The 26,399-nt window shown below is 37.2% G+C and overlaps 1 protein-coding gene across 1 annotated transcript; it reads right to left on the bottom strand.

The window, feature by feature from the left end:
* On the bottom strand, positions 1–25,083 carry LOC138372530 (PE-PGRS family protein PE_PGRS33-like). The gene is made up of 5 exons (XM_069338000.1): positions 25,053–25,083; positions 22,121–22,884; positions 1,711–1,744; positions 266–397; positions 1–17 (listed from the first exon to the last, which is right to left on the bottom strand). The coding sequence occupies exons 1-5, from the start codon at positions 25,081–25,083 to the stop codon at positions 1–3; spliced, it is 978 nt and encodes a 325-aa protein (XP_069194101.1).
* Between the last annotated feature and the right edge of the window lie 1,316 nt (positions 25,084–26,399).

Genomic DNA, 26,399 nt, shown 5'->3' with positions numbered 1-26,399 from the left:
CTATTCTTTTGGAGAATCTGTTAGGCAATACCATATATTATAGTTACAATAACAATATATGAGCAGTGTGTGTGTGTGTACTCACCTAGTGTGTGTGTGTGTGTGTGTGTGTGTGTACTCACCTAGTGTGTGTGTGTGTGTGTACTCAGCCTAGTGTGTGCGTGTACTCACCTAGTGTGTATGTGTGTTTAATACATATCTAATACTCCAAGAAAAAACTTTCAGAAATAAGACTAGAACTAAACGTGAACATTTCCGCCCTTACACTTGTTCTTGCAAGCATTATCTTCTCTGTGTGGCTTGTGGACGAAGAATTCTATATCTCCACACAACTTAAAAAGGTTAGGCTGCGAGATTGGTTCCCGCAGGAAGCTGAGAAGTCGGTAAAGATTAATGTCTGTAAATACAAATATACAGAAAGAGAACTGAAAAAGATCAGCCAATAATTTATTATAATGAGTGAGAGATTACCTCGTCTTTAAGTATTTAAACTAAATAAGCAGAAAGATGAATAATATTAATTAATAATACAAATAGTATTACGGATAGGAAAATTCATGAAATATTTGATAAGATTTTAGTTTATCATGCATAGACCTGACAGGCAGGGATATGAAAAGTCAACTCATGGAAAATAATAGTTCTTTATAAAGTATAAGCCCAATCATTTTTCTAAATATTCTAAACATAAAAATCTAGACTAATTGGGACGAAGCTAATAAACTACTGAAATATAATTCACAATTTGTAAGTTCATAAATAAAAGTAATTGAATCAGCCCTTACAAATGTTCTTCGTAATCTAAAAATTATGTAATTAAATATGGCTGTAGTTATCGATATGTAGAAAATGTCAACATAACATAAAGCAAAAAACCGGTTCAGTTGATCTTCAGTTTGTCTTTAGTCCTCCATCGAGAATTTAGTTTGGTGTTATTATTCATCAAATAAGCAACCCTTTTATTAAAGACAGATTCATTCCAATTGAAATTCATAAAGATTTCACTTTCCAGAGTAGCTCTCCTGCACAATCTGCAAGAGAATCCAATCCGGATCTATCCACCTGTGAACTTCCAGCTACCCAAAAAACACGTTTCTAACACTGATTAAGCATCTCGTCCCCTTGTTATCAGTGATCGTCACCCCTCATGGTACTCGACCTTCTTCCAGTAACGTGTCAGCCTTACGAAAAATCAATCTTGCCTTCCAAGTCACTCGGCAAGAAACGCCTTGCACAATAAAAAAAATAACTGCTGTAGGCGACACCCTTGAGGACCCAAAATGCCTTTCATAATCAAAATCTTTTATGCAGCGCCCATAGAGGACTCAAATTTCACTCTCTATAAGAAAATTCTTGCTACTGGGGGAATTAATTGTCTTTAATGGCACATGCGATGCTTCAGAGGAAAAGGTAATCGCCTCTAGAGGAAAAACTGCTACTAACAAAATTTAGGATATAGTTAAACCATTTAAAATGAAGCCTCTGCCTCGGCTACTACAGTGGTACAGTTATCTCGCCCACAATGTGAACGAGGACTCAATTGACACTCAAGAATAGGAAAAAGAACCAAAACAAAAACTACATTACGGTAATACAGATGTAAAGTAATAATAAATGAACAGCTGGACACCATGTGACCTTTACCACCAAGCAAGCTGAAGCTACAGAACACGAAAAAAAGAACCAAGCAAGGTACAGCCCTTGTCTCACCTCCACCCTTTGTGGCCACACCACCGACCAAGCCCTTAAAAATATAGAAATAGACAAGAGCATGCATGATGTGATAACTTATCAACACACCGATCGAGTCACAAACACAATACAAAGTGGTGAAACTATTGTATTTTTTACCCAATTCTATCATTTTCATTAACCATATTTCAACCGTGTACACGTCCTTCCTTATCCCATCTTACTAACCCTGTGGTCAATTCAGATTAATGTTCAAGTATTCCAATGGAATATAAAGTCATCACTAATCTATACCTAAGTTTGAACTAGTTTATATATACCGATGGACTTATTTATTTATTCTGCTAGTTTTGTTCAGTATATCCTTTATTCTTCCACTAAGCAACATTACAAACGTTCTTAATTAAACATTAGTGAATGTTATTTGATAAAGTTATGTAATATTTACATGTATACCTGGGTAATAACAGAACACTGCTACGCAAAAGAGCTATGTGCATCATCTAGTGACATGTCATATTCTCTTCATTCACATTAATAAAGATTATTAATATATTTATATAATTGAAACTATTATTACACAGACATATTATAATAAATACTACTCAGCAAATTTTTTTAATATTTTATCTAATTACTTGTTGTGAAGTCTACTACGGGCTCACCACAGCCCTTGCCTTTTTAAAACTTTTATTCCGAGTAGCTGAATTTACTTAATTTAAGTTTTAAGACAACACCAATATACGCACGCGTTGTCTAAAGCGTTCCTCCTGCTTCTACTACGGGGGAAGCTATACAAAGCTCTATGCACAATATTATTCTACAAAGATTACACACTACCGGAGGAAAATCCAAGGTAAATTATGTTCAAGTGCCTCATCCTATTTCCAGCCTGGAAAGATAGAGTAGTGGAAATTGGATGAGCGCATATTTTTCCCTCCCGTTGATAATGCTCGTCTCTCGGAAAGCTCAGAGGGTCTTAATCGTATCTCAGAAAAGTGATCTTTTTTTAGGTGGAAAATATAACTTGGGAAGACTTTGTTGGATGGCCATGTCCACATGTAATTTCTGGCGTCTCGTGAGTTTTCTCCCTTTATGGTTAACTGAAATGCTTTTGTCACTGTTAACGCAGCAGTGTTGCCTCGGTAAGATAAATATTGCACATTTCGCTCATTTTTGCTTTCAGCAAAACAAGACAGCTTCAATTCGCATTTTTGTTTCACCTTTTAACGTGTTACTATTGGGTGCAATATCCAAGAGAGGCGTTGGTTCAGCGTTATTAACATAACGTTGAACGAACGATGTTGTTGACGTTAATTTGGCGTTGATCTTGGATAGTGTGGCCACTGGTTATGGCGCTCCCTGCGGACTTCGAGCGGCGACAGGCGGGAAACAAAATATTCTGCACACGCCAATCCTCGTAATTTTAAATTCTTGGACAATGGTAATTAGCACGACGTAGAAGCTGTGACTAAGGCTGTTAACGACGCGATGAGTAGAAGCGATTAAATGCCGGATATTACTTCACAATTTTTATCTTGGTGCTAAATGTGGAAGCTTGAAAGGGAAAGGAAAAAGTCTTAGTGAAATAACCTGCGTTTGTGTCTGTAATAGATTAGTTCCTCTGAAGTTTTCATTCTTGGTTTAAATCAGATTAATTAAATGTTCTTCACTGATGGCCACAGTTTGTGCTCGTCGGAAGTCATTCTTTTAGTGCTATTCATTTTACTCTTTCATTTTATTCTTTATATTTTATTTATTTATTTATTATTTATTTATTATTTATTTTATTTATTAATATTTATTTATATTTTATTTATATTATTTATTATTCTTTATTTTATTTCATTTTATTTATTATTTAAAAAGTCATTCTTTTATTGTCGTCTGTTTCTTGTTGCTGCGTTTAGAAATTTCATTTAGTGTTGTGGTATGAATTATCGTGTCGTTGACTTTGTCATTTTTGTCGTTTAGCCGGCTTGTATATTGTAATTTTGTTTATTCAGGTTGGTGTAGAAGACGACTTCATGACTGCTTAGCCTTAGAGCTTTCGCTACCCACAGCTGATCTTAATCCTTACCCACACAAATTTTCCTTGAACCACTGGCCGGCAATCAGTTTTACAGCCAGGTCGCCAGTTACTGCTGGGTGAATTGTCGTGTCATTGTCTTTCTTGTCATCTTGATATGCAACCAGGAAATTGCTATCGGAGGTGAGGGGGGGGGGGTAGTCGATGGAGGAGACAAAGGTATATTACCTAAGAGATAAATTCCGCTCACTTACAGCGCATTCTGATGATCCTTAACAGATAACGCTTGCATACACACTTTCCACGCATCTCTGCGCGGATTTATGCTCACCAGAATTATTTCCTGTTAGAGGAGAAATTCCAAGCAACTCATTCTTAGGGGAATTCATCATATTCTCGCTTTTGAAATAAACTGAGCGTGCGATAAGCCGTTTTCTGTTTCACGGTTCCGCGTTCCGCCTCTGTGCTCCCATTTTCGCTTCTCTGCAACGAGAGAAAAGTGCTTGCAAGCATAGAAATAAGAAAAAAAAATCCTATTCTTTCAAATGGATGTCTGCTCTACCGATAAACAAATACGTACAACTGTATCGGTATTATCATCAAAGAAGTTGTTTTTTTAATATATAAATAAGATAAACATTTTCAGTCAAGGGATACGCATTGGTACAAGCAACAAGCCTCAACGTATCGTTAAACTTCCTCAAAATGTCATACAACATTCTCAACATATACAACATGTTCAAAATATCGTGCAACATACTGTACGTCATACAACAAACGTTCTGTATTTCTTCTAGGACAGTACTGACTTCCCTGACACTTCCTGGCATTACTGACTCTACAAATCACTTCCCTGACAAAGCCACGAGATTTGTAGCAGGAAAAATATATGGCGGATGCTGTAAATGGAACACGTGAGGTGGATAGGTAAGGTCGTGTTCGCCTCCCTCCCTCACTACCGGTGATTCAGATCAACGAGAAACCCAACGCAAGCTAATGGAACATATCACGTATTGAAGGACATAGGCGTGGGACGTTCTCTCCCCAGATCTCTCGTTGAAAGAAAACAAATCTGATTATTGACCAGACCACACACTAGAAGGTGAAGGGACGACGACGTTTCGGTCCGAAACTCGACTTGAGAATGGTCCAGGACGGACCGAAACGTCGTCGTCCCTTCACCTTCTAGTGTGTGGTCTGGTCAACATACTTTAGCCACGTTATTGTGACTCATCGCCTGCAAATCTGATTACTTATTTTTTGCCAGTTAATCTTATACGTAAATAATGAGGCATCTCAATCTGTATTATACCTGTTTCTTCAGTGCATAATATTAATAACATAAAACTGTTGTTAAATGCCTCAACGTGAACAAATCCACAAGGGCCGTGACGAGGATTCGAACCTGCGTCCGAGAGCATCCCAGACGCTGCCCTAATCGACTGAACTACCACATGGTCAAGAGAGGCTACAAGAGGCTGCAGGATCCAGTAAGGTTAATAGAACTTCGGTTTCAACTCCTTTTCACCATGTCGTAGCTCAGTCGATTAAGGCAGCGTCTGGGATGCTCTCGGACGCAGGTTCGAATCCTCGTCACGGCCCTTGTGGATTTGTTCATTTGATACATCACGCAATTGTGATTTGTGTGTGTGTGCCTCAACGTGTTTATTTTATGGCATCATGCCGAGGAATGTTTGGGGGGTATTATGCTATAGGCGCAACAGGTTGTATATAGAGCTTGACTCATCTGATTGGAATGCTAATCTGTTCTCACAGTAAGGGTGATTCATCCGTCCTCGCTGCTTTAGAGAGTCACTCGTTCATGCTGTGTCTTGGACTTGCTCTAGCATTTAGATAAGAGGAAGTTCGGAGGGTAAATTACCTACGTAATTTCTCATTATTTCATAATGAGAAATTATCAGATCAAAAGTATCATTTCAAGTATCACTAGGAAAATTAAACCACATCAGTCACATAATAACAATGCATTGAGAAAAAGCTTATAAATAAATTGGGTTTTTCTACGTGCAGGTAACAGCACAGAGTCTGAGACACAAATTGTAAGAAAAGCTGTTGATGTTGTTGACTTCGGTCGCCACGACGGAGCAAGTGCCGGATGTGCTCGGGGTTCCTGTGTAAGGTAGAGTGTTGTGGGTAATTGTATGTCATTACTCGGAGGGGAAACTATCGTGTAATGCTATAAGATAAACACCCTGCAGGCGATGAGTCACAATAACGTGGATGAAGTATGTTGACCAGACCACACACTAGAAAGTGAAGGGACGACGACGTTTCGGTCCGTCCTGGACCATTCTCAAGTCGATGGCATTCTCATCAACTTGAGAATGGTCCAGGACTGACCGAAACGTCTTTGTCCCTTCACTTCCTAGTGTGTAGTCTGGTCGAGATAAACACAAAGTTACTGTTTGGTAACCCTGTCTCTCCCTCCTCCTTGGAATACTCCGGTGAGGTGGGTGTCGAACACCACCCCACAGAGAACCAGCGGGAAGATTATCAACCAGTGACTCTAGATGATCACTGCGTCACGAGTCGTCGTGCTTCTTAGGTGAACTCTGTTTTCATTATTTGTTTTCTGTTTGGTGTTGTTTCCGTTGACTCGCGACTTCCTTACTACGTTGCACTCTAAGCTCCATGCCAAACATTATCTGATATAAATGTTTTCCCCACGGTGCTCTTCTATCTTTTCTGTTCTTATCTCATGGCGCTTCTATTTTGATTTTGTTCTGAAGTATTTATATTCGTGTTTAATCATCATCCCTTTTCTGCTTACTTTGTTTAGTGTTTCACTTCTACTCGCAGGAAGCTGCCAGTAGCTAGGTTTTCATGCTCTACTGCTCCACATACCTGTCACTTCTGCCCTCGCCATCACTCTTATTCAGTTACTATTTGATAAGGATCCAGGACGGACTGAAAGGTTGTCACTTTTATATAATTTCATGTGTGTGGATTGGGTTATTTGTTTTCAGCCATGTCTTTGTTACTGCATAAATTTGCTTCCTTGAAAATGTGTATGAAGTGGAAGGACAAGTTTTCTATTTATTTCCATCCTAACAAGATTCTCGTATTCTTCCGAAATACAAATATACAATATCTCTTGAATTTAATGAGAAGAGACTGAGCAAAACACACTAATATGACTTTCTTATTTTATTTTTACTTCACTGTGTCCACTGAAGAGTAAGTGGTAACATGATTAAAGTTTATAAAAGGATGAATGCGGGTATAACTAAGAGTTTAAATATATCAACGAAAGATAGAACTCGAAACAATGAATACAAACGAGACACGTTTATATTCAGGAAAGATCTGGATAAATACTGTTCTGGAAACTGGGCTGTAGATTTATGGAACTAATTACAGGGAGACATAGACTGTTTGAAGCGTATTTTGAACACACACACGTTCCACACACACACACACACGCACACACACACACACACACACACACATACACACACACACACACACACACACACACACACACACACACACACACACACATACACACACACACACACACACACACACACACACACACACACACACACACACACATATATATATATGCAGTTTCCTTTATTTTTATTTAAGTAATTTCACACCTTCACTAGAACACTTATCTCTGAACTTATTTATCTTCTGACGACCCTGTTAAGTTTCTCCTGTCTATTTCTGCCTTGACACCTGTGTCTATTTCTCTCTTACTACCTCTGTCAATTTCTCTCTCATGACACCTCTATAAGTTAAAGACTTGGCACATACCCTTAACCATTTCTGTAAATAACGCCCAGCCAACCAGAATGCCTTGCTCTCTGACATATTGTTGATAAAATTCGCATCTCTGGTCGTGCTGCCTCGTATCAACCCCTTTATCATTGGAAGTATTTTTGCAATATTTTTGAACAGTTAAACAATAATCCCCTGAGCTTCAGATGAACTAATCCTTGCCTAATACTCTTTTAAAAAATTATTCGAAATTCTATTGTACTATTAGCGCTTTATGTTGATTGATAATAAAGATTAATAGACCCAAAAGGTGACACGGGCAAGAATAGCCCGAAAGCTTTATATTGGACTTTATCTTAATGTGTTGACTTAATTGACTTAACCTTAATGTGCAGGCGATGAGTCACAATAACGTGGCTGAAGTAGTGTGGTCTGGTTTCTAGTGCTTCAATTTCTAGTGTGTGGTCTGGTTAACCTTAATGTGTTATTTAGATACGTATTTTTCATACATATTATACAATATTCTTATGTGATTTAGACGCCTATTCTTTTTTATTCCTGTGTGATTTGGATACATAGTATTTCAGGTTCTTTTGTGATTTGGACATATATTGTGTATATGTGATGTCTATATTACTATGCTAATTAAGGTCTGTGGTAGAGTGCTTTCTTTCCGTACTCTTTCTGACTTCACTGTAAAACCTGGTTGGTCAGTGTTGCTCTACTGTTTATCAGAACTGGTGCTGATCTCCAAAATAACACTGGAAGCTACACTGTTATGGTACATCAGCTCATCTGAAGCTTGGCTCTAGAATTTTATTTAATGAGTTATTAGACTTCATTAGGAATATACGATATTTAATGCTAAGTTAGTTATCTTTATTACTGGATGAAGATGGATTTGACGAATTCACTTATATTCGCGTGTTGAGCGAACGTGTTCCAAATGCGGTGTCAGCCAAGGAATGATCGCCGATGGAGATCACTGAGAATAATTCTTGAGAAAAGTAGAGACAGCAATGAAGCAGTTGAAGGCTGAGAGCCTTGCGTTGTGGTGTTCCCATTTTATTGTCGTTCACGCAGTTGGACCATGTAATGACTCTAGTGTATTGATCACTCCAGCCAGTACGGGCTAAGACTAGACATAAGTCTGCTCGCAAGGGTCGGATAAATGATAGTGGGGTTCAGCCATACAAAAGAGTGCTGTATGTTCAAGGTGGGAACGTACTTGAGCTTCATATCAGATTTTTCTATTCTCTCTCCCTCTTCTCTCTCTCTCTCTCTCTCTCTCTCTCTCTCTCTCTCTCTCTCTCTCTCTCTCTCTCTCTCTCTCTCTCTCTAATGGGCTTGATAGACCCATCACAACCCGTACCTCGTTGAACACTTTCACCAGTTCGTTCCTCTTCACGTTTCGCAAACATTCATTTGGAGAATATATACTCCATTTTATTCTCATTTTCGTATAACGAAACTAGTTCGCTCTTATTGCCAAGATTTGTACATTGCTCAGAATTGTAAAAAAATTATATAAAATTTAAAGAAAACATTTATATTTTTGGATTAGGATTAGTAATATCCAATCTGCATTATTTTTCAATAAAGTATTCCAACGGGCTATTAACTTGGCTAAGCAATACACATAGAAACATATAGCGTCTAAATCTAAGCGCAAATTTAGAGAATACAGTATACAATTATAGTGATTGTATGTTATGCTGTTCTTAAGACTATCTTAGGTGAATAGCTGACTAAATTTGTGTGAAGTAACTCAGCAATTAGTGTACAAACATTTATGAATAAAGTGTTTGAATATATATATATATATATATATATATATATATATATATATATATATATATATATATATATATATAATATTATATATATATAATATATATATAATATATATAATATATATATTATATATATATAATATATATATATATATATATATATATATAAAATATATATATATAATTATATATATATATATATAATATATATATTAGATATATATATATATATATATATATATATATATATATATATATATATATATATATATATATATATATTCAAACACTTTATTCATAAATGTACTTTATTCTTTACTTTATTCATATACTTTCATATACTTACTTTATTCATAAATATATATATATATATATATATATATATATATATATATATATATATATATATATATATATATATTTCAAGTATATCCTGTTAGTGCACGATAGAAAAAATTATTATGTTATGTATCTAAATATTATAAATATAAACGCAGTTTATTTTACTTCTATTTGCAATCAGGGCTAAAATATACTTGTCAGTAAATAAGCTATTGTGGTGGCTTTAATAATCCTGCCCCCAGTTGATTGGCTTTAAAGACCAACAGCGGTAAATTCCCTTTGCTTTATTTTAAATTGGTTTGAGGTCATTTTACTCATGAACTCATCGTACAAATATTCACGGCTAATGTGATTACGGTAAAAATATTTCCGGTTATTTACGTGTTGAAATAATCGGAAAATAGTTTCCGGTTCCCTGCGCGATGAAATTGTCATCAAATCGTTTAATGTCTTTTCCGTGTTGAGAGATAAATATTATAGTTTCCGTTTATTCCCATGTTGAAACCATTGTGGCATAGAAAATCATATTTTTAGATATTTAAGTGTAGGAGGTTAATTTAAGTCTAGGAACTACTGTAAGATCGCTCCAAGTTAATTCAGAGATAAACATATTATCATTTTATCTTCATTTTCGTTTGTAGCTTTGAAACCCAAACAATCCGTAGGTTGATTGTAATGTTGAGGAGTGAGCAATGAGTTCGACGAATATAAGCGTTGAGAACTCTGGCTTTATATCTTTGAGAGCATTCACTCCTACCATTCAGGCATAATCCTATGTTTGTAGGCTTGATATATATACGCTGGTGCTCAGACATGTTTCTGTTTTTTTATATTAACACATCCAGGAAAGGCTATTGTTACTATAGTTACTATGACAATATATATATATATTGTCTGTGACATATATCAATGTTATCCAGTGTCGTGTTTTTCAAGAGATCTTTATCCTTTAAGCACTTTTTGTATCAACCAATGTATATCTTGTTACCATTAAATACATAATAAAGCACAAAAAGAAAGACGGTGGTAGGAGAAAAGCACACAGATACTGTATTTGTATTGGAGGGGACCTAAACATTCCCCTCTAATGCGTTATGTGTGGTTTCCTCCGAGGCTAAGGGTCCCCCTTCTTCCAGCCAGAGGTGGTACTCCCTTTCATATATATATATATATATATATATATATATATATATATATATATATATATATATATATATATATATATATATATAATATATATATCCAATATATATAATATATTGTAATGTAATATATATATATATATATATATATATATATATATATATATATATATATATATATATATAAAATTACAAATTTAATATGAAACTGTTGTACAAACATGTTCGTTAAGTCGAAGTGCTAATTAACGATATGTATCCTGCGTGTCAGGTTATTATATCCCCTCTTGACTAGTCCAATTGAAAACGATTTTATAATAACAATACAGCAGCGGCTCCAGACTATACTAATGGGATAAATCGTGAACAATAATTAACTGGCATATACGGATCATTAATAATGGAACCGGAAATGTGAACACGCAATAAACGCAAAATTTAGCAAAGAATAATTCATCAAAATGAACTAAGTTTCTCTCTGTTTGCGTTTGTCTGTTAGTGAATGTGTCTGTGTATTAGTGTCTCTGTATTCGTTTATCTTTTTCGGTATTTGTTCGTGTGCTTCTCTTTGTATATATATTAGTCTCTCTCTCTCGAAGAAGAAGAAAACGTAGAGGAAATACCACTGATATCTTTATTCCACACTTTCCCCTCTTCCCGCGTCCTGTCAATATATAAAGATGTTGTTGTTAAAGATTCGCTACCTGGAACAAAATGTTCCAAGTAGCACGGGCTATGGTGAGCCCGTAGTATATAAAGAGACGTTAACTCTGGCAGGAGAAACAAGAGGAGGAGGAGGCGGAAGCGGCAAGAATCCCTAGATCGCGAGAATAAACTGCCCTTTGTCTCTAAAAAAAATTGAAAAGTGCCCCCACATAATGGACGTTGGTACAGAGGTGGAGATTTGGTTTGATATCGTGCTAAAGATTATCAACTGGACGTGGGTTATTAAGACCACCCCACAGCTTACTGACCAACCAGCAAGTATACTTTTGACCTTAACATACTCCAGGACTAAACTAAACTTAGTGCATATACACCGAAAAATTGGGCACACATTTAGGTGTCCATATGTCCTAGGACGAGGGTGTAGGTGAGCGCTATGAATCTAGTGATGATCTGTCTGTGTATTAGTGATGATAATGAACAGCATTAATCCAACCCGGTCTCTTTAGATTAATTACAAAATTAGACTTGGAAATTAGTGAGTACTTGGGGTCTTCAAGCACCTTGCTACTGTGCTAAACGAGTAACGTAGTCATAACTTTGTTAGTGTGTCACTCAAGGTACATATTGTAACAACGCTGTATTAGCCGAAACCCATAGTGTAACACTACACATATTGTTACGAAATTGCTACTACGTCTCTCCCAAAGGTTGTTAACTGTGTAAAACCATGCAGATAGTGTCACAACCTTGCTACTGTGTCACCCAAGGCACACAGGGAAGCAACATTCCGCAACGGGAACAGACACTATCGCTCATGACAACGTTGCAGCTGTGCTAACCAGGGCAGGCAATATCATACACCACAACGTTGACACAACCTCAACTGCTGCAGTTAATGGCTTTAACCAGTGCGGTGGATTCAGGCCACTTGCGAGCAAACTGAGCTGAAATCCCTCTGCTGGTCGATTAGTGAGAGAACTCTCTTTTAGCATTATATATATAGATATATATATATATATATATATATATATATATATATATATATATATATATATATATATATATATATATATATATATGTCGTACCTAGTAGCCAGAACTCACTTCTCAGCCTACTATTCAAGGCCCGATTTGCCTAATAAGCCAAGTTTTCCTGAATTAATATATTTACTATAATTTTTTTCTTATGAAATGATAAAGCAACCCTTTTCTCTATGTATGAGGTCAATTTTTTTTTATTGGAGTTAAAATTAACGTAGATATATGACCGAACCTAACCAACCCTACCTAACCTAACCTAACCTATATTTATAGGTAAGGTTAGGTTAGGTAGCCAAAAAAAGCTAGGTTAGGTTAGGTTAGGTAGGTTAGGTAGACGAAAAAACATTAATTCATGAAAACTTGGCTTATTAGGCAAATCGGGCCTTGAATAGTAGGCTGAGAAGTGCGTTCTGGCTATTAGGCACGACATATATATATATATATATATATATATATATATATATATATATATATATATATATATATATATATATATAAAATATATATATATATATATATAAAATATATATATATATATATATATATATATATATGTCGTACCTAGTAGCCAGAACTCACTTCTCAGCCTACTATTCAAGGCCCGATTTGCCTAATAAGCCAAGTTTTCCTGAATTAATATATTTACTATAATTTTTTTCTTATGAAATGATAAAGCAACCCTTTTCTCTATGTATGAGGTCAATTTTTTTTTAGTGGAGTTAAAATTAAGGTAGATATATGACCGAACCTAACCAACCCTACCTAACCTAACCTAACCTATATTTATAGGTAAGGTTAGGTTAGGTAGCCAAAAAAAGCTAGGTTAGGTTAGGTTAGGTAGGTTAGGTAGATGAAAAAACATTAATTCATGAAAACTTGGCTTATTAGGCAAATCGGGCCTTGAATAGTTGGCTGAGAAGTGCGTTCTGGCTATTAGGTACGACATATATATATATATATATATATATATATATATATATATATATATATATATATATATATATATATATATATATATATATATATATATATATATATATATAAAGGAGAGTCCTCTCACTAATTTTTTTCTTTAAAGAGCTGCAAAATCTTTAAAGTTTCGCAAAATCGCTGCAAAACGTATTAAAAAAATCGACGTGGTCACTTGATCATTCCAGCTGAGAGGTGAACTAAATGGAAACTCACGAGTTTCCACGAGTTTACCTTCAGACATCGTGAAGGTAAACTCGGGACCTGATCTATGTTGCCCCGAGGCTCTCCTCTCAACTTGCTGGTGGTTCCTCTATGCAACGTTATTTGTTGACACTACAAATTAATTCTTTGTAGGTTGGTAAAAATAGATCTCAAACTTCGATGTCTCGGTGTTGTACACAGAGTTCATATCCTGTATGCCCAAGAGTATTTCTAGATTGATTAAGTCGTACTCTTGGAATTTCAAATAGGTATTTGTTTCCTGGTGTGGTGCCCATGGGTTCTGTTACAACCTTCTAGGAAGCTTTTACCTTGACTTTGAGGATATCAAAGAGATATTTATTTCTGGTGTGGTGATTATGAGTTCTATTACATCTTGTAAGAGAGAGACCCTTGTGTAGGGAGAAAAGCGTCACTGACCCAGGAAGCTCGATTATTCGCCAGCTCGAAACGTACAGCTAAACCCTCTCTAGATAATGTACGTTAAGCTTGTAGCAGAGTATCCGGCTCCTTTTAGATTATTCAATTTAATTTTTGTCTCTGTTCTATAGAATAAACATAAATTCACTTGAATACATATAGAGAAGGAAGGCAAAGTTAATCCCAGGAATTAAACACCTACCTTATACAGAGTGAATAAAAAAACTAAATTTACATGCACATGAGAGAGGAAGAGTAAGGGGGGTGATATAATTAAAGTACAATGGATGAAAGGATTTAGCAATGGGAATATAAATAACATTTACTGTATGTACGCAAAATTGAACACGAAACAATGGGTAGGAATTGGATTAGGAAAGAATCAGGAGAAGACCTGGCTAAGTCCTTGATTGGAAACGGGGTTATTGATTTATTGGATCGCTAGACTGCTTCAGATGTAGATTATACAGTTATGTAGTTGTTTGGATGGATATATATATATATATATATATATATATATATATATATATATATATATATATATATATATATATATATATATATGTAGAGGACCTGCTTCGCATAGGGGAAATAGCATTACATACAGTGTCTTTCATCATCATGCATGAGGCATCTCTCTTCAAGAGGCGGTACTCACACGACGGCTCTCCCACATCTCAATTCAGTCATAGGAAGGGTGAGGGATTCGTCAAGATTTTCCGGTTAGATCTTAGGGCGGAGAGTAACTCGTTCTCTTGATTTCCCACTCCGTAATAAATTCAACCTTCTAGCCTTACCAGAAATGCAGGAACTCAGTTTGCACAACCTATTGAGTATTTGGAAGAAACAGAAAGCGAGTATTTGTAAGCCGCCTCTTCATTTCAATAGGGTGTATTTGTAACGTTGGTTACGATAACGTAACAAACGCGACCTACTAGTTGAGAGGACGGGTTGTGGAGAGAGAGAGAGGCATCATGCACTGACTCGGCCTCCGGGTGGCGAGGGCCTGCGGCTCCTGACGAGGTGGGACTCTCTGGCTCTTGCTCAAGGTAAAGGGCATTGGAAGGCGCCCAACCGTTAGGCTACGGACCTGTATTTGATTACCCGACTTCAAAGGACACCTGACGTTTGTCATCTGCGGGCACTAGGAGTCAGTAGTTAATCTTCCAGCTGTTCCTGTGTGTGTGTGTGTCCTATGGACACCAGAATCTTCCCGGAGGGTAGCCGTAGTTGGCCAAGGATTTACATAGAGTTATGTTTATCTGTCGCCAGGCAGGTATACATAATACTTGTTTGTTGCCGATAAGCGACGCGTAGCCTCAAGATTTCGTTTTTTTTCCCCGACATGGAAACGCCGGGATATATATATATATATATATATATATATATATATATATATATATATACATATATATATATATATATATATATATATATATATATATATATATATATATATATATATTATAATATGACACCTGTGTTCTCAGTTTATGAGTTTTCAGTTTATATATATATATATATATATATATATATATATATATATATATATATATATATATATATATATATATATAATATATATATATATATATATATATATAATATGACACCTGTGTTCTCCGGAACCTTAAGTCAAAATTTACAATTTCATCCAGTGTGGTTCTTTTGTGTGTGACCAATTCTCAGACTTTTACTTTTTTTTCATTTTAGTTTATTTCTATTAAAATTTAGATGATTCTGTATCCAACGACTGCCAAGCACATTTAGGAAAAATATACATTCTTTTGAAGCATTGTTGACCATTATTTTTGTATGACAAGCATTTGCTATTACAGCAGGGTAGCTCATTGAAAATTCATGTCTGATTTGCAATTCCAATTCACCGGAGCATTAACACAAAAATATTGAACATTTTGCCACATATTTATCTTACTAAAAATAACTGTTTTAATACTGAAACAATTTCTGAGTGGATGGTTAATCTTTTTTACATTTCTGATTTAAATATATCGTATCGAGCTCAACTGTCTGCAATTAGTATATTTTTAGCATTTTCATATATATATATATATATATATATATATATATATATATATATATATATATAGAAGGGAGTACCACCTCTAGCTGGAAGAAGGGGGACCCATAGCCTCGGAGGAAACCACGCATAACGCATTAGAGGGAATGTTTAGATCCCCTCCAATACAGTTTCTGTGTGCTTTTCTCCTACCACCCCCTTCCTTTTTTATTTTTTGTGCTTTATTATGCATTTGATGGTTACAAGATTCAATAATCATATATATATATATATATATATATATATATATATATATATATATATATATATATATATATATATATATATATATATATTGTATATAAAAAGTACATATACCGTATGTCGCAGTAGTTTTTCTCGTAGGCCAAATGGGTTTGAATGATTTAGATATAACCATGACGTGAAGTAAGGACAAACTGGCACTACTTTGATCACAACTTCTCCAGTGTTGCTTAATTATATGACTGGTCTGCTGAGCAGTCAAGCAGTTATAATGGTGCTTGATGGGAAAGCCTTTTATCCATATGTACGCCTGGTCATCAAATTTGTGGGAAAAAAAGCCTTCAGAGACTGTTTTGATGAACAGGACGCAGCCGATATGGTTCTCTATATTTTGTGAAGCCCATTAAATCTCTTGACTACTGGGACGTGAGGGGGCAACATCTAGGGTTCAGGACCTATATTGCGTAGACAATTACACACAGAAATCACAATAGCATGATGCATCAAGTGAACAAATCCACAATCCTCAGTCGATTAAGGCAGCGTCTGGAATGCTCTCGGACGCAGGTTCGAATCCTCGTCACGGCCCTTGTGGATTTGTTCTTGTGTAGACAACTCACATGAAAGTCTTACGGTTCTGCAAAGGAATATTGGGATTAGAGGTCTATGCAACAAGATGCAAATGCAATTTTCATAGACACTTTTCATAGAGAATGCGATTGAAGGGATCCAAATGCATCTGTTAATTATAGTTGATTACAACGAGCCAACGTCGAAAGGCGGGGATGAAGCCAGAATAATTCTGGCTTCTGACTGATTTTAATATTAAACAATATGTTGTTCTAATAGCAGTTTAGTAAGTGATAATGCAATGCTGATATTCTCTTCAACAGTGTTTTTAGTGTCTGATCTCTTCAAATCATACTCAACTTCTTCAAAAGGCTATTTTCATCATCTGATGAGCTTAGCGTCAAGGAGGTAATTCTCCAGAGGCCTCTGTGAGCCACACATTGTTATCGATAATATAAAGGCTAAATAATTATTAGAGAATAACAAATGTGAGATTACTTAATCATATACCCGTCCTGATCTATACATCACCTCTCTCTCTCTCTCTCTCTCTCTCTCTCTCTCTCTCTCTCTCTCTCTCTCTCTCTCTCTCTCTCTCTCTCTCTCTCTCTCTCTCCCTTTACAAGCATTTTTACCCTGTGAAGTTCTGTTGGATCTAGTCAGGCTCTTACAAGCGTAACGTCTTGCTCAATAAGTCTGTACTAAAGTCTATTCAGTCTTCTAACGCTGTAGAGGCCGAAGTCTTGATCAAAATATATCACTCAAACGCAGCAGTAAAATTCACTTTGCAAGAGCCAGAGGGATGAGATTGATGGGAGAGGAGTGGGAGGGTGGGCCAATTCATCTGATGGGGAGGTGATGTTGGGTGATGAAGAGAGGTTATCTTGTGGGATGGAGAGTGGTTATCTTATGGGATGGAGAGTGGTTATCTTATGGAATGGAGAGTGGTTATCCTTATGGGATGGAGAGTGATTATCTTATGGGATGGAGAGTGATTATCTTATGGGATGGAGAGTGATTATCTTATGGGATGGAGAGTGGTTATCTTATGGGATGGAGAGTGGTTATCTTATGGGATGGAGAGTGGTTATCTTATGGGATGGAGAGTGATTATCTTATGGGATGGAGAGTGGTGATCTTATGGGATGGAGAGTGGTTATCTTATGGGATGAAGAGTGGTTATCTTATGGGATGGAGAGTGGTGATCTTATGGGATGGAGAGTGATTATCTTATGGGATGAAGAGTGGTTATCTTATGGGATGGAGAGTGGTTATCTTATGGGATGGAGAGTGATTATCTTATGGGATGAAGAGTGGTTATCTTATGGGATGGAGAGTGGTTATCTTATGGGATGGAGAGTGGTTACCTTATGGGATGGAGAGTGATTATCTTATGAGATGGAGAGTGGTTATCTTATGGGATGGAGAGTGGTTATCTTATGGGATGGAGAGTGGTTACCTTATGGGATGGAGAGTGGTTATCTTATGGGATGGAGAGTGGTTACCTTATGGGATGGAGAGTGGTTATCTTATGAGATGGTGAGTGGTTATCTTATGGGATGGAGAGTGATTACCTTATGGGATGGAGAGGGGTTATCTTATGAGATGGAGAATGGTTATCTTATGGGATGGAGAGTGATTATCTTATGGAATGGGGGAGAGGTTATGTCAGGGAAAGGACACAAGTTTTCATACGTGATGGGAGAAAATGATGAGGTGGGAATAGGGGCGGGATGCACCATTTAGTTCATCGAAGTGAAACACTTGTTTGGGGGGGGGCATTTTACAATTCAATTTCTATATAAAATTTATATACACTAGGTATAGAAATGTAGATAAGGTATACAAGGTATACTTATAAATGTATATAAGAGCCTAGGTATACAAGCTCTATTCGAAGTCATGTACTTCGAACATGGCCGATTTTCATCTGATGTAAGTCAATTAATGACTTGTATATTTTAATAAGTGAAGTACTTGACATATACGCTGTGAGGGCAATGGTAAGCTTCTTGCTGAAGCTTCATTCTTTGGTGTTCAGTTTCATGAACACTTCTGGTTCTCTCATATTCCCATTTGAACCCGTGAACTATCTATTTCCACTACTCAGTTCCTAGTTATTTAAAATTAACTAGGACTAGTTTCTTCTTAGGCCCAACACCAAGGGATACATACACGGAGAGGTGTACCACACCCAGTTTCTCGGTGTATATACACTGAGAGTTGGTGTATATACACTGAGAGTTTACTTTAACTCTGGATTGAGCTCAGAACTGAAGTATACTTGGTTGGTCGGTAAGCACTTTTGGTCTCCTTAATAACCTTCCAGAGGTTGATAGGCATTAAGCCCAACACCAAAAGGATATATATATATATATATATATATATATATATATATATATATATATATATATATATATATATATATATATATCCTCAAGACTCCGCTCCAATATAGAAGCATCAAGAAATATGGACCAATAGGCTTTCTACAAACACTTCTATTCAATATATATATATATATATATATATATATATATATATATATATATATATATATATATATATATATATATATATATATATATATATATATATATATACCAAGAAGTGTACCCCGGTATTCAGTGTATGGTGGATGGCGCGCAGGACTCGTAATTCTGTGGCGCGGGTTCGATTCCCACACCAGGCTGAAACAAATGGGCGAAGTTTCTTTCACCCTGAATGCCGCTAGTTACGTAGCAGTAAATAGGTACCTGGGAGTTAGTCAGCGGTCACGGGCTGCTTCCTGGGGTGTGTGTAGTGTGGAAAAAAAGTAGTTAGTAAACAGTTGACTGACAGTTGAGAGGCGGGGCGAAAGAGCAAAGCTCAACCCCCGCAATTACAACTAGGTGAATACACTATACACACACACACACACACACACACACACACACACACACACACACACACACACACACACACACAAACACACACATCCACAAACACACACACACACACATACACACATTATACATTATACATACACAAAGAACAGACAAAGATCAAACAACATACAAACAACTCATACTCACTAAAAACTCACAACATCAATATATAAACAATGCACTCTCACCAACAAGAAAAAAGACTCAAAACACACTCAAACAACACCAAACACACATAAAAAGCATTTTAAGAGTCCATTACATAAACAGTTATAAGGGCTGTCCTTTATCAATACAAACGTATTGGGGATCTTTTACCTGGACAAAATATATTGAACTTGATCCATACACACACATAAAAATGTCAGAATTGTTTCTTAATTATTAGGAATAACGCAACGACTATTATCCCCCATATCATGAACAGGTAAGTAGTCTCTTTATCCCTTTATCTGTCAGCTCAAGGGACAGATTATCCTTAATTAACCTAACGGGCACGGTCCTCACCCTATCCGTCTTGCTGCTGGCTCGTAAGGGAAGTTAGAAGCATCTGTGGCTTGGCTGACTTTAATAGGATCTCCTAAGTAGATCTAATTAAACGTAGCAGCTTGAGGCGTGCTCCGAATACGTGTTTACCGTGTGTGTGTGTGTGTGTGTGTGTGTGTACTCACCTAATTGTACTCGCCTAATTGTGCTTGCGGGGGTTGAGCTTTGGCTCTTTGGTCCCGCCTCTCAACTGTCAATCAACTGGTGTACAGATTCCTGAGCCTACTGGGCTCTATCATATCTACATTTGAAACTGTGTTATATATATCCTTCTGTGTGTGTGTGTGTGTGTGTGTGTGTGTGTGTGTGTGTGTGTGTGTGTGTGTGTGTGTGTGTGTACTCACCTAGTTGTACTAATGCTAATGTACTCACCTAATGCACTTCTCATTTCAAACAATATGTGATATTTTTGACTGGTATCGTTGTTAGAGCGCACGTACAAGCTGCATTTGCTTTTGAATTTGTTCATACATGTCTCGGAATCTCTACAGGAAGAATTGTGTTAATGTTTGTTTTAGTAGAGAGTTTGTTGTCCATGTTATTTTCAGATTAACATTTTTCTATATCTACAAGGACACAAGTAATCTACAAAAATGCATTCTTGCACCCTTGTGTTGCTAGCTCAGCTGCGTACACAGAGTAAGTGTCCTCTGATATTATAGTGAGTTCCAATCGTTGTGTTTGCCTATGTATTGGCAATATTGTGTGTTGCTCTCCCATCAGTCTGATGAAAATGGTGACAACTACAAAAAAAACTGTACGTACCTCGCTCGTATGAACGTACGAGCGAGGTACGTTCGCTCTCAGAAACCCAACAACCAGGCATCCAAGCACTACACTAATAGATCCAGGCCCTTACATACTAAACTAAGCCACCCAGAGACCACACCAGGTACCTTGGCATTTTCTAAGTACCCCACACATACAAAGTACCCACAGACCAGTCACGTACCCACAGACCACGTTCAGACTCTAAAGTCATACCTTGATCATACCTTCATATCCCTTATGACAAAGTAATTGACAATCCACAAATTAATTACTAATACACCTGGTTATGTTTGCTATCAGAAAGCCTAATACAGACTACAAAAAAAGGCATGAAAAATACACCATAAGAATGTAAAGGCGATGAGGATCAAAGAGATTATGAAGACACAAGAGATTATGAAAATAGGTAATACAAATCAAAGAGGTCATTAGGCTCATAAAGGCTTGAGGATAAAATACGTCAATAGGATGAAATAGGTCATGAGAACCAAAAAAGTGTACGAGGATCACATAAGTCAGGAGGATAAAATAGGTCATCATGCGTGCCTCAAATGAATTTAGCGTCATGAATCAATATTATATTGACCGCTGTCGTCTGTGATTCAATGTATAAAATAGCAAGACCAATAATATGTGGACAAAGGGATGCAAATTATCAATTAAAAGTGTTAAATAAAATTGGGTTGCATGTTTAAAGTAATGTTTAACAACGTTAAAAGGAATTGGTAAATAATTGAAATATGGTGTTAAAACTTAATGTTTGGAAACTTTTGGGTGACTTGTGTATGAGTTCAAAGTTTCACACATGAGCTTTGAATGCTAACAAGAGCTGAATTTGTTTTATGCAAGAGTAAAAGGTTATAGGAGTTATTATAGGAGATATTCCGGTTCATATAATATAAGTTTGGGAGTTAAAAAGTTGGAATTTCGGGTAATATAAATGTATTAACACCTACGTGGATGACTGAAGCACCACCATGGATGGCTGAAGCACCACCATGGATGGCTGAAGAACCACCATGGATGGCTGAAGCACCACCATGGATGGCTGAAGCACCACCATGGATGGCTGAAGCACCACCATGGATGGCTGAAGCACCACCATGGATGGCTGAAGCACCACCATGGATGGCTGAAGCACCACCGTGGATGGCTGAAGCACCACCGTAGATGGCTGAAGCACCACCATGGATGGCTGAAGCACCACCATGGATGGCTGAAGCACCACCATGGATGGCTGAAGCACCACCATGGATGACTGAAACACCACCATGGATGGCTGAAGCACCACCATGGATGGCTGAAGCACCACCATGGATGGCTGAAGCACCACCATGGATGGCTGAAACACCACCATGGATGGCTGAAGCACCACCATGGATGGCTAAAGCACCACCATGGATGGCTGAAGCACCACCATGGATGGCTGAAGCACCACCGTGGATGGCTGAAGCACCACCGTGGATGACTGAAGCACCACCGTAGATGACTGAAGCACCACCGTGGACCGCTGAAGCACCACCGTGGATGGATGAAACACCACCGTGGATGGATGAAACACCACCGTGGATGACTGAAACACCACCGTAGATGGCTGAAGCACCACCGTGGATGGATAAAACACCACCGTGGATGACTGAAGCACCACCGTGGACGGCTGAAGCACCACCGTAGATGACTGAAGCACCACTGTGGACGGCTGAAGCACCACCGTGGACGGCTGAAGCACCATCGTGGACGGCTGAAGCACTACCGAGGATGTGTGCAGCACCACCAACGACGTTTCAGCCACCGACGATGGCTGCCATATCTCTATGAATGGTAAAAATGACTTAATTGACGCGGTTAGTAACAAACCAAAATAATATAACCCTAAGAGTTTCTTGTTACAGCTTTACAGGAGGAGACGAGCTAAGTTTAGAGAGCTGAATTATCGAGCCACTTTAAAATGCAGCAAGTTTTGACACGAACACAAACTTTGTATACAAAGAAAATCTCACAACGTTTTACCCAGTTCATTCTTGCTACTCAAGATTTTCATCGATATGAATATTTATTATAGTAATTCCATAATAAAAGTTATAAGAACAAACTTTAAAATTAAACATATATCGACGTCGAAAACACTTTTTTCATAAGTATGCTATATAGTTTTTATTAATATATTCCACATACATACAAACTCTCGTTAAGTAGTCATTACTGTGGAGTACATATTTTATGTAATAAGTTAAATTTTATACGAAGCTGTATATACAATGTCTCAAACTCTAGGTGACGATATTGTTGCATTTTTCCAAAACCAAGCCTCCAGGCACCGCAAGACGCTTTCAAGAGCTCCAGGACACTTAAGAGTGGCTCTGAGCGGCTTAGGAACTTTATAAAACATTCAAGATGCAGAACACACGAACATGCTCGTGTTCCCGGGGCTCGTCGAAGCGTTTGGAATCACGTCACAGTTGGAGTCATTGGTAAATCGCTTTTTTATTATGCGTTTAGTGAGTAAATCGCAAGAGGAAGTGTTGGAATGGCTTGTAAAGTGAATATATTCTAGAGTAAATAAATATTAATAGATATAACTGCTGGTGAAGGAGGCCCCAGCATGGCTCAGCTCTAAGCACCTGAAGATCCGCAGTCAGTTTATACTTGTTTTCATAATTAATTATCATATTACGTAATATATATTATAGTAGTCTCTCTTACAGACATATTTTATTAAATGTGGCAAAAGGGGTAAGACCAATGATTCTAGCACGTATCTATATTTTCTTATATTTTTCTTCACTATGGAAGGAAGTTGAAAAATTAACTTCAAACTTCATTTTATAGTTATATTACAACCAAGACGCTAAAAGAGGCGTTTCGTTGACCCTTGTCAACATTATCTAAAAGTGGTTACAATTTTAAAGCAGCCGAATACACAACCACGGCGAGGTAAAGCACTTCACTATAGGCTAATAGACCCACTGCAGCTCACCACCACCATCACATAACCACAACCATCACATAACCACCTTCACCACATCACCATCATCACCACCACCACCACAGACACATCGTCGCAGCTGCCTCTCCGTGGGAGGTCCCCAATATCGAGACCCATTATAAGCAAATGGTATTTGAATATGTATTAGCGAACTGCAGTATATAAATATTCTGCCAGATATACGCGCTAATACTCTGGGCTTCTGGGACTCGTATGTGGTGATAACATGCGGGCGATGGTACGCCAGCTGTCAGGTGTTATCTTAGTACCGGGGCGGGCGATGGTACGCCAGCTGTTAGGTGTTATCTTAGTACCGGGTCGGGTGATGGTACGCCAACTGTCAAGCGTTATCTTAGTACCGGAGCGGGCGATGGTACCCCAGCTATCAGGTGTTATCTTAGTACCGGGTCGGGTGATGGTACTCCAGCTGTCAGATGTTATCTTAGTACAGGGGCGGGCGATGGTACGCCAGCTTCGAGAGAGAACGGGGAGCTCCCTGCAAATGGCATTGACAATGAAGGTGATGACAGTAGCAATAATGGTAGGCTTGTGTTCTAATTTTGTTCACTGGTGGCTTGAGTGATGTTGGTGCAGCAAGTTAGGACATTAGGCTGATGCAGGTAGTTAGGCCTAACAGGTGGTTAGGCCTAACTAGGTGATTAGAGAGCTGTAGTATTCCAGTAGGTTGTGGTACGACCGGTACTCGCTACCAATACAACTTATTTTAGACGTTATGATTATAACGTCTATGATAAAATACAAATTGCTATGAAAAGCAGCAGCTTGCAAAAATTCATGTTTCTAAGCAACATTGAGTTAAGTAAGGAAGGGAAGTAAAGGGAAGGGAAGGGATTGCTGGGATTCGTATGTTTCTGGTTAAGTTAGCACCTTGTATTTTGTACGTTGTGGCAATTCAAGAGACTGAGGCTTCATGGTGGTACTAGTGATACAGCTGATTGTTTTGGATGTTGCAAATGTTTACAGTAGTGATACTGATTTGAGAGTGGTGAGGGAATGAAAATATTTTATGTAAATTCTCTGAATGATTGGTTTATATTTTAGTTTTACTTATAGTATATAAGTATTTATAGTAGTTCATATTTTATAGTTTGTTTTAAAATTTGTATCAGAAAACAAATCCAGCAATTTTTCTTAAATTTCATTTTATTATTACAAATATATATATTGAAAGATACTGAACGATGATCTCGTGAAATTAATTGTTCACTAACCAATAAATTATTTACTAAATCCACATTAATAACTACAATCAAGTTGAGAATATTTAGATCTCAATAGGCTCACCAACACAGAGCATTTTCCAGCAATTTAATATATAAATTTTGGTGCTGGCAAATTAAAGTCTTCAGCTATATTACCCTTAGCATTCATTATTTTTTTTATCTCCGATCATATGCTCTTTTTATCAATTATTTGTGATTTTTTCTTTTAGTATTATTATCTTTGATTTCTACGAGGTTACGTGAGGTTGGATTTGTGATGAGGGTGATGATTTGGAGTTGAAGGATGCAGGGTTGGTTCAAGTTCAAGTTTAAGTATGTTTATTGAGACAAGAAAAAAATACATCTCAAAGGGATAGAGTAGCTTAGGCTATTTGGTATTGTGTGGTTATAATTGGTATTGTTGTGGTCACTGTTGAGGTGTTGTGGTGGTGGTGGTGGTGAACGTCATGGCTATGATGGTATGGCGTTGGTGGTGGTGGAAATGTCAGAAGTGATGGTGGATAGTGAGGGTGTTGTTTTTGTGATAGTGATGGGTGTGGTTGTAGTGAAAGTGGTAGATGTGATGATGCTTGTGTTTATGATAGTTGTAGTGGTAGTAGGTGTTGTAGTTGGTTATGTCGTACTTATTTGTGGTGGGTAAGGTGGTTATCATGGCGAGTGAAGTACGGAGATGATGGAAGTGGTAGTTGTGTGGTGAGGGATAATATTATGATGGGCTTGATGGTGGTGCTAGTATGTGGTTGTGGTGGTAGGTGAGGTGTTAACAGGTACGTGGTTGTGGTGATGACTGAAATGTAACAGAAGGAAAGGTTATATTAGGAATAGATGAACAAGAGGAGAAGAACAATTAATGTAAAATCATATCAATAATAATCATCTGCATATTAATAATCTAATATAAATTAATTATCATGCCACAGGCTGCTATACATCATTTGGAATCTACTAATTAACCGCTGTTGGTGCTGTTTAATACCTGGCGTAATATCAAAGTCAGTTCCTACC

Source organism: Procambarus clarkii, chromosome 39 (genome assembly GCF_040958095.1).
Source record: "Procambarus clarkii isolate CNS0578487 chromosome 39, FALCON_Pclarkii_2.0, whole genome shotgun sequence".
In the NCBI taxonomy this organism is placed as follows: domain Eukaryota; kingdom Metazoa; phylum Arthropoda; class Malacostraca; order Decapoda; family Cambaridae; genus Procambarus; species Procambarus clarkii.
The sequence above is the reverse complement of the archived record's forward strand: the minus strand, read 5'-3'. Positions and strand labels throughout refer to the sequence as shown.